This window comes from Lepus europaeus, chromosome 14, assembly GCF_033115175.1.
Source record: "Lepus europaeus isolate LE1 chromosome 14, mLepTim1.pri, whole genome shotgun sequence".
Lineage (NCBI taxonomy): Eukaryota > Metazoa > Chordata > Mammalia > Lagomorpha > Leporidae > Lepus > Lepus europaeus.
The window spans coordinates 28,972,971-28,989,055 of NC_084840.1; the positions used below are offsets into that span (position 1 = coordinate 28,972,971).

At 46.2% G+C, this 16,085-nt stretch overlaps 1 protein-coding gene across 3 annotated transcripts in view; it reads left to right on the forward strand.

The window, feature by feature from the left end:
* Positions 1 to 1,307: 1,307 nt before the first annotated feature.
* The window catches only part of KCNK2 (potassium two pore domain channel subfamily K member 2), a 133,506-nt gene continuing 118,728 nt past the window's right edge, over positions 1,308 to 16,085 (forward strand). The window contains exons 1-2 of one of the 3 annotated variants that reach the window (XM_062210347.1): positions 1,308 to 1,439; positions 4,595 to 4,905. In XM_062210347.1, the coding sequence (XP_062066331.1) occupies position 1,439; positions 4,595 to 4,905 (312 nt within the window). In that variant the 5' untranslated portion in view covers positions 1,308 to 1,438. The other 2 variants (XM_062210346.1, XM_062210348.1) reach the window with 2 other exon arrangements.

The window sequence follows — 16,085 nt, forward strand, 5'->3', positions numbered from 1 at the left end:
CCAGGACTGAGGTGGGGGCGGGAAGGTGGAGGTCAGCCAGGGGTGCCCCCTGAGAAAGGGGGAAGGAAGAGAACGTTGACAGATGGCTGGAAGTGCCGGCACGTGGTGTGTTCGGAGAGGATTCGTCTATTTCCAGCGCAGCAGCACCGGATCCCTGGTTAGCTAGCTCCTCGCGCAGGTTCAGATCCCACACCCGCTGTGGCTGCCCCCAGTGGCCAGTCCCCTAGACTGGGATCTGGATGGAGATGAAGGAGCTGCAGAGCGCCAAGGTCATGCTGAAGTCTGAGGTCACTCACAGACCGCATTTAGCAACTTCTGTCTCCCAAAGATCCTAATCAGCGCCCCCCACCCCGCATTCCTACAGGTCTTCACCCCAGCTCCGGGGGCGCGGCTTTTTGCAGATCCGAGCTCCCAAGCACCCCAGAAACTAGGGTGAGGTGCTGGTGACTAGTTAACCCTTCCCTAGGTGTAGACTGGAAGAAGCCAGTGTCCTCACACCACCCCCATTCCAGGAGTCTCGGGCCATGGGGGGCAGGGGGACGCCCACGCGCAGGAATCCGGCGCCCCGTGCCCCAGCGCCTGGCCCCCACACCCGCCGCGGGAAGCAGAGGGGCTGGATCCCCTGTGTTTGGGTGCCAGATAGAAAGAGAGGAAGTGGGGCGAGGCAGGGCCGGTGGAAGGGACTGGGAGGAGGCAGCAGGTGAGCCGAGGGACTGGGGCCCCAGGCGGCAGGAGGGCTCGGAAACACCCGGGAAGGGAGCGCCACCAGCAGGGGCGCCTCGGGCGAGGGTCGGGTGGGGAGGGGTGCGGGGAGGCGAGCCCGGGGCTGGGGGAGGAGGCGGTGAAGGGGAGGGAGTTGCGCGCGGAGGGCTCGGAGCGGCGAGGGGCGAGAGCCGCGGGCCCGGAACAGGCGCAGCGGCGGGCGGCCGAGCTGCGGGCGCCCAGCGCGTGCCACACCCCCTCCCCGCGAGGGCACGGAGGGCTCAGCCAGGGGAGACGCACAAAGACATGCGAAGAGGGGCTGCGCCAGGCTCGCGCACAAAGACGCCGGGGCGCACGGCAGCTCGGGCTGCACCGACCGCCCCCGCGCCGGAGCCCGGCCAGCGCGGAGCCGGGGGCCGAGCGCGCAGCTGCAGCAGCGGCGGCGGCGGCGGCGGCGGCTGCGGGCCGGCTCCGGACCCGGGTCGCCCGCGCTCTCCGGGTGACCCGGGCCCGGCAGCAGGCGCGCGCGGGGGCGGCGGCGCCGGAGCCCAACTTGGCCTCGGCCTCGCCCTCTGCCCAGCCCGCCGGTGTCCCCTCCTTCCCGCGATTTCGTTTCTTCTCACGCTCCCCCCCACCCCCGCCCGCGTCCAGCCCTGCTCTCCCCACCTTGTAAAACAAAGCCGGGGAAAATGCCTGCCCGTGCAGCTCGGAGCGCGCAGCCGGTCTCTGAATAAGAAGTGAGTACAATGGCGTGTTTGTAAAAAAAAAAAAAAAAAAAAGAAAAGAAAAAAAAAAGCTTCAAGTCCATCTTAAAAGCAAACCAAAAAAAAAAAAAAAAAAAAAAAAAAAAAACCCAAACATTTCGGATGCTGCATGCCTCATGCTTCCAAGCGCCTCGCGGGAGAGACCCGGCTATAGAGCAGGAGGTGAGACCCCCGGGCACCCCCGCCCTGCCTGTCCCGCCGGGGCTGCGAATGTCCGGCTCGCGGCAGCCAGGCGTTTCCGTCCGGAGTGTTGGGTCACAGTCCCCAGGTCCTCTCCGGGGCCGCTTCTCCCCCTTCTCCCGCCGGCGCTGGGGCTGTGGTCTCTCGCGGGTCTGGGTTGGGAACAGCTCCGGGGTTGCCGATGGAGGAGGAGGGTCAGCACTCGGGCGCTGCCGACGGGCAGGTCTCGTGGTGACCCTGGTCACACTTGTTGCCCGTTCCTTGCCTTGGTGGGACGCGCGGTGGTGCTGAAAAAAAGGCTCGCGTCTCCTGGTGTTCGGTGGTCAGTGGCGGCCGGAGCGAAGACAGATCTATCTAGGTGAGGACGGGAGCCCAGGGTTCTGGGGAGAGGTGCAGTGCGCGGGGAGGTGAGGGGCAGCGACGGGGCCCAGAGAGTGGAAGGGTGGGCTCTGCTCGCCCAGCGCGCGTGGCAGGGCAGAGATGGAGACCCGAGGCTCCGCGTGTTCCAGGAAGAGAAGAGGCTGTGTGAAGCAGTGTTTTTGTTTGCATGTTTCTCCAGCTTCTGCCCGTGCTGTCTGCCAAATGTGCGTTGTGTAGGTATTTCGGCTAATTAACAAATACAGCTTTTAAAAAATGAAACTCCCGTGGGAAATTATTCGCTTTTTAACAGACATATGCACACCCAACCTTTAAAAAAAAAAGGAAAAAAAAATCTGCCCTCTTTCTCCCAAGGCTGTGACAAGGTCTTAGTGGGCTTTCAGAGTGGGCTTTGGTAGCATCAAGGTAAACAGCCATGGTGACTTCCACTTGGTTCGGTGGAAATCACTGATAGGAGACATCGAAATCGGAGAGCACCGATTGTTGATTGCAGAGGCTTGTGGGGCTTCCTGTGGGGACAGACTGTGGAGCTGCTGTGTGGCTTTCTGTTATTTTTATTCCAGAAAATGACTAAATTGGAGATTATGACTTATTTTTCACTGGGACTAAGTGGCTGGGGGCAGGGGGTGGCACGTGTGCATGAGGACAGTGCTTTTAGCTGTTATCAGCACTTCTGTTAGAAAAGTGTTTTTTTTTTTTTTTTAATGAAAACACTAAACATACCCCGTGCTAATTTCGAGTAAATTGCTATAATCGATGTTTTAAAGGTGTCTAGTAGCTGGTGGCTTTATTGAGAACAGGTGAATATAAGCGCAGGGCAACGTGTATGTACCTGTATGCAATAGGCTGAACCTTCGGGGATTTCTGTAATGAGCTATGCGGACTCTCTCCTCACAGCTCTGATTTCATCTCCTCAGTCAGAGCCATTCTGAGCTTTGCTGTTGAAGAGCCGCTGTCCTCTGCCATCATTTTACACTACTTGGGTCTAAGGCTTCAAATAGCTTTGTTTGCAAAGCTTCTTTCTGATGGCAACTGAGTATGTATTTTATGAGCTCAAATGATGGTACTCTGCATTTAACACCCAGTGTTAGATGAGAGAGCCGGGGGACAGCCCTGTGAAAACGGGCACCCTCCATCAGCTTCTGATCCTCAAGTGATTTCAGGTGCCTGTAGGAATTTTGGATGGGATTCTGTGGAGATTTCTTATATGCTTACCTCAAAGTGTGATGTAGGTAAGGTTATCATGGTATACAAAGCTATCTTATTTACATAGCAGCAGCTTTTCTTCTGTCTCTAATGATGATGAGCTTTAAACTGATTATTCTGTTTTGAGTGGATGGCTTTCTGAAACCTCATTTTTTTTTTTTTTTTAGCCATTCTAGTAACCCTTTCTGTTCTGTGTTGTCTTTCCAATCACATGTTCTTAGTAGATAGATGGCTTATTTTGCACCTTAGGACGTGGAAGTGTAGTGTCTCTTGTATTTTCTAAAAAGAGATCCATTAATGATATTTTTGAAGAGCCAAGGTAAATAATGAATGGGTTTACAGTCACCTCCGAGTGCATGGGAACTTGTAAGAGAACACATAAATCCACTCTGATGGAACATTAGCTGTGTTCAGACCACGTAGGGTCTTAGGTGTGAGCCAAGGTTTTAGTGTTCTTTTTTCTTGGTATTGCTCACTGTTGAAATAAAAGGAGCTTGTCTCTTCTTGGCTGTACCTATTACTTTGCCACAGTGGTTAACAAGTTCTACAACCATATTTCAAGAAGTTTGTGGAAAATGTAATTAAACTATATTTATTTTGGTGCAAATTTTCTTTCAGAATCCATAATATACATTTCCATGAACTTTTGAACATTACTTGTACTCTGTAAACATGTTAGAGATTGAATAACAATGAGAAAGCTTCATTAAGATCCCACTTTCGAGGACAGGCACAAAGAAACGATTGGACTGTTTTGTGGCTTATTTGTGCCATGTTTTTGAAAAGATTATGAATAATTTCTTTTGAGTAACAACATCATGAATTCTCTTGTAATACAATTTCTTTATTACAGTAAATTTTGAAACAAAAATAGAGAATGTTCTTTATACTGATTGCCTGTGATGGAAATTCTTGAGACTAGGAGAACCCAGGAGCCTTCTTCATGAATATTCAAAAACCTGGCTAAGAATCATCAACTCCTAGGGGTTCAGTATATCTTTGTTGACCGGCCTCATGGAGAGACATAAATTTAGAAAGTAATAAGGTAGCCCTCAGGCATATTCCTTTTCTGTTTTTCTCTGGAAGTTCTTTTTTTAAGTTTCTTGGTCTGACTCCTGTTTTTCTCCTCCCACCTGCAGCTCCCAGAGCAGCAGAGAGCAGAGGTCAAGCCCCATTCCCTGGAGCCCTTGTGTATATATGGTCTGGCTGAGCTCCTGGGAGAGCACTTCTGGTGAGGTCCTTGAGCTTGGACCAGGAGAGCAGGTGGAGCTCAGGCAGCCTTGGCAGAGCCCTTCCAGAAGCAGCGCAGCCAGTTCCCCTCTCTCACCTCCTCCAGCCTAACCCTCATTCTCTGTTGTTGCCAGTGGCGGCACCTGACTTGCTGGATCCTAAATCTGCCGCTCAGAACTCCAAACCAAGGCTCTCATTTTCCACGAAACCCACAGTGCTTGCTTCGCGGGTGGAGAGCGACACGGCCATTAATGTTATGAAATGGAAGACGGTCTCCACGATTTTCCTGGTGGTCGTCCTCTATCTGATCATCGGAGCCACCGTGTTCAAGGCGCTGGAGCAGCCTCATGAGATCTCACAGAGGGCCACCATCGTGATCCAGAAGCAAACGTTCATATCCCAGCACGCGTGCGTCAATTCCACCGAGCTGGACGAGCTCATCCAGGTAACAGCAAGGAAGGAGATGCTGTGCTGTCTCCTCCCAGGGGACATGGAGACAGAGTAGGAAGGGACATCTCATAGCCAGTGTGGTCTGGAGGTACTGGGCACCGCCCTGGTTCACCTGTGCTCCAGGGCAGCCAGCCCCTCCTCTGTTTCTTCCTCTCCTGTCTACTCTTCCTCCCTCATATTTTCCTGCTCCTTTGCTTCTCCTTCCCATTGCTCCTTCTCATCCTCTCCCTCTCTTGTTCATCTGTGTGAATAGTTTTTTTCTGTTTGTCTTGCTTTCTTCCCTGTTTGCGGTCTTAAAACTGCCAGTGGACACCCTGGACGTGGGGTGATTGTGTTCCATGCTTGAGACAATCATTGCCGACGGAGAAGAAAATGAAAGGAAAACTCAAGATGGAAAATTAGTCTTGGCCGTGGCCATCATAAGATAGATAAGGTGATTTTGGGTACCCCTTATGGTTGCAAAGTTGAAGTTCACTGTCTAAATCTAGTGTAGGTACAGCTCTAATAACTGCTGGAGAAGAAGTGACCGATTACTGCTCTCTAAGCCAAAACCCAAACTAGGAAACTAAATTCTCTACTGCACAGGAAAGTAGATTTTTTTTTTTTTTTGGATGCAGCCTAATTTGTTTTTAATTCATTCTATAATAGTGGAACAAATCCTCATGGAAAAACATTTGGTTTTAAGAGTTAATCTCCAAATGATTTATAAGTTTCTATTATGTTCCCTTGAGATGGCCATAGTCATATTTTTGTTGTAGATTTGGATAAACAATTCATTAACCAAGCCAAACAACTTGATCACAAAGAATTTACTTCCAGGGAGAGACTTGACTGGTTTGGGGGATTACACCCATTTGTTTTCTCCATAAAGCCCATTTTTCTTACCTGGTTTAATGAGAAGTGTACTGATAATTATCTGTGAACCATCATCTGAGCTTGTTCTTCCTCAGTTTATATTTGGATTCACCTTGTTGGAATGAACTGGAATAGAAGATTGGTTTTAATCCCATATCTTGTTCTAGGACCATTACTCTCATTCCCTTTTGCTGTGGGTCTCCAAAGGCTGCCAGTGCCTTTCATACCCCTCTGTTTTCATAGCATGCACTTACCAGTCCTTACTCGAGTTGTGTTGAAAGCTCTCACGACTAGTATCCTTGGATCTCTGTTTGACTCCTGCTACATTCACGCATTTCTGTGTGTCAGCAATTTGACTTAAATTTTGAAGATTCTCTCATGTGCTTATACAGAGTACTGACTATTTCTAGGAGGTAGTGACATGTTCAGTGTTCATAGTGAAGCTGTGAACCAATATTATCCCAACTCCCACCTTCTCTGCTCCTATGTAAGATCACTTGCCCTTCATGCTCTGTGCCATATGATACCATGGGGGTACTACTAGTCTTTCAAGAATCCTCACTTCCTTTGGGTTTTAGAAGAGCTCAGCATTCTCTGGCTGGAGGGAGGCAGCCCAGAGTAGTGGCAGAAGCTTAAAATTTGGCATCAGCTAGGATGTGTTTTTAGCTTATTGACTGCTTTACTAGATGTCATCTTGAACAAGTAAAATTTTTCTCTCTGACCTTGACATACTCTATCTGGAATGAAGAAAGACCGCCCATCAAGTAGGGTTGATGTTAAGGAGAGAATCCACATATTGCATCCAGCTCAAAAAAGTGTCGGTTTGTTTTTTTGTTGTTTTCCCTTCCCTAATCCTTTATTAGGGGTAGCATCTAATTCAGGTGGCTGCATTTTTATCCACTAGGGTGAGGTGGTTGGTCTGGAGCATGGCAAGAATAAATGCCTGGAATTTTAGGACAATGTGGGTAGAAACCTTGAATGGGTTTGAACTTGGTCTCTGTTCAGTGCTATCAGATTTTTTCAGAACTCTGAAAATAACTTGAAGAGTAAAGCAGCCAGGGGTACTCTGATGGTGAATATTGATCTTTTTTTACATATTTTTTTCTACATTGTTTTTGGAATGGGCACAACCAGAGCTCAAATTGGACCTTTTTTTTTTTTCTTTCTCCTCTGTTTGGACACTCCATTTTAGATTTATTAATATTCACTGCTGAGTATTTTTGCATCTTAACACGTTTTTATGCTCAATTGGCATTTTCCATGCAGTTTGCTTATTGTCTATTGTCATATCACTCTTTTTTTGTAATCCAGTGATTTTAATAAATGATTTTTTTTCTCCTTATGTCTTTAAAACATCATGGCTTCATGGATCAAGATCAGTGTGTGAGCAGGGAGGAAGGGAAATGAGCCAGTCATCATTTATCAGTGGTGCATTCCATTTGTGTGATTCTCATATAAATTTCTATGTTTTTTCTACATCTCTTTCCATTTCATTATGCCTTAAAACCTTGTAAATAGATGTGCAAGGCAGTGACATGGCAGTATCAAGGATTAAGAAATGCAGACAGGGAAGTCCAGGTGGGTCCCCCTCCCCAGTTGAGTTGTTCGGATGGGAGTGCAGGTGTCAGGCGTTATCCTAGGAGCTGCTGCTCTTTCAGGCTTTACATTCTTTCAGTGCTGCAGGGAGAAGTAGTTGAAGTGACAAGCAGTTCAATCCTTCTTGTTGGAGAAGGAATTGTGGTCTGTTTTTTGGAGAGTAGGGAAGGAAGAGGAGTGGGGAGTCAGACAGGAGGCCAACCAGGTGCAGTTGATCTTATCTGCTCCAGGTCTCAGGTTATTAATTACACCTGTAGATGGATTCTAGCAACTTGGTTGCATGTTCTGCTTGTGTGTGGGGTGGGGCAGCTGAGGTGAGAGAGAGGGACTGCAGTGTTAAGGCGGCTTCTGTTACAAAGCATGTTGGGTAGGCGTGTGTGTGTATGCATATGTGTGTGTCCTTCTTTTGTTTTTTAAAGGTTTGTTTTATTTATTTATTTATTTATTTATTTATTTATTTATTTGAAGAGCTACAGAGGGGCAGAAGCAGAGAGACTGAGGGAGGTCCTCCATTAGCTAGTTCATTCCCCAAATGGCCAGAGCTGAGCTGATTCAGAGCCAGGAACCTCCTCCGGGTCTCCCACGCCAGTGCAAGGGCCCAAGGATTTGGGTCATCTTCTACCGCTTTCCCGGGCCATAACAGAGAACTGGATGGGAAATGGAGTAGTTGGGACTTGAACTGGCACCCATATGGGATTCCGGCAGTGTAGGCGGCAGCTTTACCCGCTATGCCACAGTGCCAGCCCCAGGCATGTGTGCTTTCAGTGCTGCTTTTGACAGCAACCCTTCAAGACCAGATCGAGGAAGGTAAATCTTTAAAGAATAAAATAAATAAAAGGGCCACATTGTGGTGTAACAGGTTAAGCTGCTGCCTGTAATACTAGCATCCCATGTGGGCAACGGTTAGGGTCCCTGCTGCCACACTTCCTGTCCAGCTCCCTGCTAATGCACCTGGGAGAGCAGTGGAAGATGGCCCAAGTGCTTGGGCCCCTGCACCCACATGGGAGACTCCTGGCTCTGCGGCCATTTGGGGGATGAACCAGCAGGTAGAAGACCTCTCTATTTCTCTGTTTCTCTTACACTTTTAAGAGTCGTAAACACTAAAATTGAATGAGCACTTACTTTGTGCAAGGCATCATTCTAACCCTTTACATGTATTATTTAATTTCTCTTAATCCTATGATGTAGCTGCCTTATTGTCTGCATTCATTGTGTGTGGAAACTGAGTCAGGGAGAGCTTTAGTTTCCAAGAGTGAACAGTGACAGAGCCACCATTCAAATGTGGACAGACTTTAGAGCTTGTGTTCTTAGTTCCTGCATTTACTGCCTGTGAAAAAATTAAGGGCACATTGGGTGTAAGTTCCCTGTAATTCCATGTGTGAGGGTGTAATGGATATGATGTTGTCCTCTGTACACTGGATCTACAGGATGCTCTCTTTCCAACATGGAGAGTATATCATTTGAATTCTACTATTCTTCTTGGACAGCATCACTGCTCTCCTGTTTGAAGTGGTAAGCCAGGAGTGCCATGGTTGTATTAGATGTACCTGGTCTTCCATATAGTTATTTCTAGGTGTGTTGAAATAATTCCAGAGTTAACAAGACAGAGCTAAATGTGTGATCTGTACATTGATGATAAAAATATAGGAGATTAGGCCAGCGCCTTGTGGCGCTGGCACACCGGGTTCTAGTCCCGGTTGGGGCGCCGGATTCTGTCTGGCCAGCTCTCTGCTATGGCTCGGGAGTGCAGTGGAGGATGGCCTAAGTGCTTGGGCCCTGCATCCCATGGGAGACCAGGAGAAGCACCTGGCTCTTGCCTTGGGATCAGTGCGGTACTCCGGCTGCAGTGCGCCGGCCGTGGCAGCCACTGGAGGGTGAACCAACGGCAAAGGAAGACCTTTCTCTCTGTCTCTCTCTCTCTCACTGTCCACTCTGCCTGTCAAAAATAAAAATAAAATAGGAGATTCGACATTAAAACATTTAAAAAAATTTTATTTATTTGATGGGGGAGAGAGAGAGAGAAAGAGAAAGAGAGAGATCATTTATCTGCTGGTTCACTCCCCAGATAACCACAACGGCCAGAATCCCAGGCCAAAGCTGGGAGCCAGGAACTCCATCCAGGTCTTAAAACATGGGTAGCAGGGGCCCAGGTACTTGGATCATCTTCTGCTTTCCCAAAGTAGCAGGAAGCTGGACCAGAAGCAGAGCAGAGCCACTGGAACTTGAGCCAGTGCTCTGATAACGGAATGTTAGCATTGCATGCCTCTGACTTAACCCACTGCACCACTTGACTTCTGTTTGTTGATTTGAGCCCCATCTCCTGTGAGCTAGATAGGGAAATATTCAGTGTGCTTTTGGATGAAGAAGCTGACACATTTGTATCAGGTCATCTGGTAGCTCAAGGTCTAGATCTTTGTAATTTTTCTACTGTAGTTTTCTCTGTGCATGGCCCCTTCTTTCATTTTGGTTTATTCAGAGCCATTTGTGGAGAAACCCCAGTGTGTTACCCTCTGTGCTGGGGACTAAAGCAAATGAAATGATGGGGAAAGAAGCATGGCTTCTCTCACGGCACTCCTTCCTACACTGGCAAGCAGAAGAGTTACAGTACAAGTACATGCAGATTAGAGCCGGAGTGTCTGTGAATTGGAGAAATGGGGAGGACCTTAAGCACTAATGACAGTTGGGAAGACACAAAATAAAAAGTTACAGGGAAAGTGGATCCCAGTAGTAATCAGAGTGGTCTGGGAGGATGCAGGACGTTCGGTGGACAGTCCTGGCAGAATGGGCATGATGTGCCCACTAACGGAGTTATCTGAGTGTCGGGGGCAGGGGCATGTGCAGCAGGTGGTCTGTGGCCTGTTGTTCCACACTCGAGGGTGGGGGGGTGGACTGGAGCCCAGGCCTGTTCTTTTCTGCCTGGATGCGTGTGCCCGGTTGGCTCTTGATTGTGTGCCACAGCCTGGACCTAGAGTACAAGTGAATAACAGTCCTTCCTAGAATGCAACTGAGACTGGGTTTAAAATACTCTATGTATTGCTCTATGTTAGTTCTATAAGCATTCATCCAAAGATATTTACTGAGTGGCTGCTCTGTAAGTTGTGCTAAGACCTGAAACAACGGTGGAGAAAAAAAAAAAAATAGAAATTCTTGTCCTTGATGACCTTGCACTCTACTGGGAGAGTAGGCAGATATTGGGGTGAATAGTTATAGAATGATAAGTTTTACAAAATAAAGCAGTGAAGGAGTTAGGCCATGCTGAGTAGTGTTGTTGGTTAATTTCTGATAAGGTTCCTAAGGGTGTTTCACTGATAAGGTTAAGTTCCAAGAAAAGGGAGAGAGGGAACAAGCAAGTGGCTGTGTGGGGAAAACACTTCGCTAGAGGACTCTGCTCATGCAAAAGCTCTTGCTGAGCCAAGACTTTCTGACTGTGGAGGAGCTGCAAGGATGCTGGGAGGGAGTGGTAGGAGATGTTGTCAGGCAGGTAATGGGGCCAGGTCCTGCAGCACCTTGTAAATTCTAATAAGGAGTCTGGCCTTTTGGTGCAGATAAGTATCCTGCTCTGGCTTACATTTCAAAAGGATCACTCTGGCCGCCCTGTTGAGAAATAGACTGCATGAGGCCAAGGGCAGAAACAGAGGGAGCCATTAGGAGGCTGTGGTCATAATCCCCGTGAGAGATGAGGGGGCTTGAACTAAGGTGGTAGCTTGTGAACCACAGTCAGATTCTGGATAGAATTTGAAAGGAGAACCAGTGGGCTTGCAGATGGACCAGAAGCACAATGCAAGGAGGGGGCAGTCAAGAGTAACCCCCCCCCCTCCCGTTTTTGTCCAATGCAGCTAAAAGGGCAGGGTTCCCATTTTCCTGAGATGCAGAACAGTGTAGGAAGAGCTGGTTTGGGGAATAACATCAGGAGCTTAGTTTTGGATATTTTACTAATAATAGCAATTAGGCAGGTTTCAGGATTATTAAGGAAGATTTATTGGGTGCCAAATAACACTTACAGATCCATAGTTTATTACAGGAAAATGATGCAACATAGCAGTAGCACCAAGACAAAGTATGCATCACAGGCAGAGGCTGCATGCTGCCAGGGGTCTGGAGAGGCCAGCTGTGGCTCTAGTTGTCCTCCTTCTGCAAGGTCACAGCAGGATACGCTTTGCTCTTGGATCAAGAACCACTGACATATGCATGGAACACTGGAGCCAGAGAGCCCATACTGGAGTGTTGGCCAGGATACTTTTACCTTTCTATTCTCATAGGCATTATCTTGCCTTGTAACCAGCCTCAGTGGTAGAACACTCTGGGAGTCTCACTGAGACGAGATGCCAGTCATCCATCATCCATTGTATGGTTATCATACCATGCTGAGTACAGTGCTGAGAGGCTGATAACGACCCCCCTCCCCCAACCTCCTCACGCTGTGGCTGTTGGGCAGCGATCTTGAGATCAGCATGTCTTATGGCATGCTTTTCCAGGCAACAATAATGGGCAGGTCTTTTATCAGAACATCTCTGGCTGGTTCTAGGGCCAGCATAGCCATGTCAAATTTGAGATGCCCATTAAGACATCCAAACAGAGGTGTTGAATAAGATGTTGCAAATAGGAGTTGGAGTCTGGGGGAGGTTTTAGTGTTAGGGAAGTCATCATTACCTAGAGGATATTTCAGTGCCCTGGGTGAAATTGTCTGGGAAATGAGTGTGGGTTGAGATGAACAGAGATTCTAGTGTGATCCCAAGAGTATTTCAACATGTAAAAGATTCTGAGAAATAGAATCTTAACTTCAGCTTAACTTAATCTTAGCTTAACACTCTGTGCCACAGTGCCATCCCTTACCCTTTTATTATAAACCATGTCAGAAAATGATTTTTCCCTTCAAAGAATATGAAGATTTATAAACTTGACCATATTGATTAAAAAAATAGAAAAATGCTATATGGATGTTGGAAGTTATGTATCAATAAAATATCACTTGAAATGGTGTGATTATAAGAAGGTATTATTTAAAAATAATGCCAAATTATCTGAGAATGAGATAAATTATTCTGTATTTGCAATGTTATAGATTTTAAGAATATCTTTTGACTGTATATTTAGTCTGAGCTAAAAATAAAATTTGATTGTAAAGCTCTTGAGTAGACATAGAATCTTCTGGAATGGAATAGTGAATTAGATGGAGGTGTGACCAGTGTCATTCTGTCAATAGTGATTGTGGTCATGGCCCTAGGCTTCTTAGAGTTGTGCATTCCATGCTTGTTGTATATCATCAGATCCATTTGTGTACCCTTTTCCACCCAAAGTACATTGTATAACTGCCATACCCCTAGACATCAGTATTTGTAATTCACATTTGTAAAATGGAACATTGGAGCCACAGACATATTAAGCGCCTTGGTCAGATTCTTCTTTGTGTTTTCTCTTTGATAGTTACACAGGAATGTAACACGACGTCTTAGCAGGAGAATATACCCAAGAGATATTTAGTCTAAGCCTGCCTCTTTGTAGAAGTACTTCCATATATGTTCTCTCTTATGGATTGGGAAATAGAGCTTTTCCTTCATTGACCCCCTTTGCAGACCAGTCAACTGAGGCACACACAGCGTGTTCAAGCCAAGGCCATTTGCTGAAAGTAGCACAGCAAGCATTAGAACTGTTGCACTGCTGTCCAGGTGACTCAAGTGCTGTTTTCCCTGCTCTCAGCGGCCTCTTTGGAAATGACAGTGTTTTGTTATGTTTTGTCACCCTGAGCTCCTCTTTTGTGTACCCCTACGGACACATTATGAACTGTGCATCTAGGCCCTGCTCTCTTGATTTCAAGTTGCTGGTGGATTACGAACTCGGTAAACACTGCATTAGACAGCTGTGTGCTTCCTGCTCTACGAGCAAAGATCAGCTGGAGAGGACACAGCAGGTCTGTAGATGTGAAGGCTGAATGTCTACTCAGGGAAAACCAGAGCACAATTCCAGGCGCTAAGATATGCTAGAATGTGTGTGGCTGGACACCATCGTGCTGAGCCATGGCAAGGGAAGGCCATTTAAAGCCAGAGGATTCTTACCTGGAAAGAAGGTATGGGAATGTAGGGGTGGGTGGCAGAGGGAGACACAAGGGGCCTTCAAAAGGTTCCTAGAAAATACATAGTGTGAAAAATCATGGATTTCAAATTTTTTGGCACTAAAATACACTTATCTTTTAATTCTATTTTCCCATGGACTTTTCAAAGTATCCTTGTAATGATAAAAGACACACTGTTAACATTCTGCTTGTAGGATTACGGAACTTTCACTCATTTCTTACTTTATAACATTTACAATGTAATAATTCCTTGTGCAAAATTCAAATAATGCAAGAAGGCCTAAAGAGGATTGTAAGTGTTAGGAATTCTTCCACCCAGAATTGGCCAAGACCTATCATTAGCCACATAAACATATGTGGACATATCAAGGTAGGTGTGTGTGTACACATGTGTGTATTTCTACCTGTAATTTTATACACATGAGATTACATATGCATGTCATTTTGCTGTCACCATTGTAGAAGAGATGATTCAGGAATATTATAAGTCTTTAAAAATTTTTTAAAAGATTTTCTTTTGAAATTTATTTAAAAGAATTATAGAAGTGGAGGGGACTGAGAAGGAGATCTTCCATCCACTGGTTCATTCCCCAAATGGCCACAACAGCCAGGGTGTGCCAGGTCAAAGCCAGGAGCCAGGAGCTTCATCTGGGTCTCCCATGTGAGTACTGGGGCCCAACGACATGGGCCACCTTCTGCTATTTTTCCAGATGTGTTAGTGAGTAGAAGTAGAAGTGGAACAGCTGGGACTTGAACCAGCGACCATATGGGATGCTGGTGGGGCAGGCAGTGGCTTGACTTGTCACACCACAACACCTGCCCCCTGAATCTCATGTGTAGCCATGGTCTGCAAGGGTTTTGGCACAGAGACTTGACAGAAAACTTCACCAACTTACAAGTCCTGTGGTGTTGAGGAGCAGGGTGAAGTGTGGGAAATCTCACACAGCAGCAGTTTCTGGTCCAGCAGCTCTAAGGTCCTTGCAATATTTTTCGATCAGTAACACAGATATAAACTGGCCTAACATGTTTTTAAGGAAATGGAGTGTAGAGCCAAACCAAAGTATAGACTGTAGAGTTCCTTCAAACAGAAAGAAATGTTCCCTATCAGATTTGTGCTGTTTTCCAGATTGTTTGATTTCACAGGGTTCATTATTGCAGCAAGTGGAGCTTATCAGTGTCATCCTGGGAATGTTCTTTCCTTGTCTTAATACTTCTAATTATCTTATTTATTTTTATTTGTTTAAGAGAGAGAGAGAGAGAGAGAGAGAGAGAGAGAGAGAGAGAGAGATGCTGTTGATTGAGATTCCATCCCCTGGTTTATTTCCCAAATGCCCACAGAAACTTGAACTCTGTTAGACTGAAGCCAGGGGCCCAGAACTCAATCTGGGACTCCCATGCATGTGCAAGGACCTCAGTATTTATTTGAGCCATCACCTGCTGTCTCCTAGGGTATGCAATAGCCGGAAACTGGACTTGGAAGATAATTAGGGACCCAAACACAGACACTCTGATATGTGATGTGGGCATCCCAAATAGTGCCTTAATCATTGCACCAAATGCCTGTCCCAGTACTTCAGCAAAGCCAGAGCTTTGCTTTGTGTCCTTTTGAGGGTAGAGCCTGAATCCTTAGAGACTCTCATGCCAGGAGGGACGACTGGGTGTCCCCATGGAGTTTTTGAGTCCTGTGTACACCTGAAGAGCAAGCAGTGTAATTGATGGGTCAACAGAGAAGGAAGGGACTTTCACCTAAAATTGTCCATGGAAAACTCTGCAGGTACTAAGAACAGTTATGTTAGGCTGTGGGTAATGGTGAAGTTGAACCAATTCCATATTCACATTAGAATAAAATTGTGATTACATTCAAAGAATGCCTTGGAAGGACTGTCTGAAGGTTCTGGATGTGTTTGGTGGCAGAGAAGTACAAGTTCTTCAGTTGATAGCCATAGTTTTCTCCTCAGTTGGGACTTAACAGACATGTCCTTTCTGCCTCCCTTCTGCCTTCTACCCTGTCTTGGACTGAATGTTAATCAAGGAAAAGATTTCTTTGTCTGCCTTTGAAATTGTGTAATTTTCTTACCGTCTGCTGTCTTTTTGAGTTCATTCCTTATGGTTTCATTGCTGGATTTGAGAACAAAAGTGCCATTGTTTTAATTTATGGTGACATTTACTAGTGGATGGTGGCATATGAACTATAATGAAAATCTCTATTAGCTGTTAAACTTTTTTTGATGAAATTTGGCTGGTTTTGTGAAGTTTTTGTGATTCTTTAAAAGTGAAGTTTAGAATTTGATGACAGGTAAAACAAGTTTAAATTTTTTTTCATGGTCTTTTAGTTTAAATAGTTCATCTTCTTCAGAAGTAGAGGGATAAATGAGAGAAATAAACTCAATGGCATTGCAAAGGAGAGAGACTTCTGGAGGGTATATGCTGGCTCCTTTCATCCATTCAGCTGGGGTCCTGTGCTCTGAATTTATAGGCATGGTGTGTGAGCTCCTGTTCTATATTGTTTAAATACCACATAGGTTAGGTCATATCTTTATCAATAAGAGAATGGGATGATATTTTTAAAAAGTATTTAATTAGAGAGAGAGAGAGAGAGAGACAGACAGAGAGAGAGAGAGACAGAGATAGAGAACAGAGAGAGAAAGCCGGAG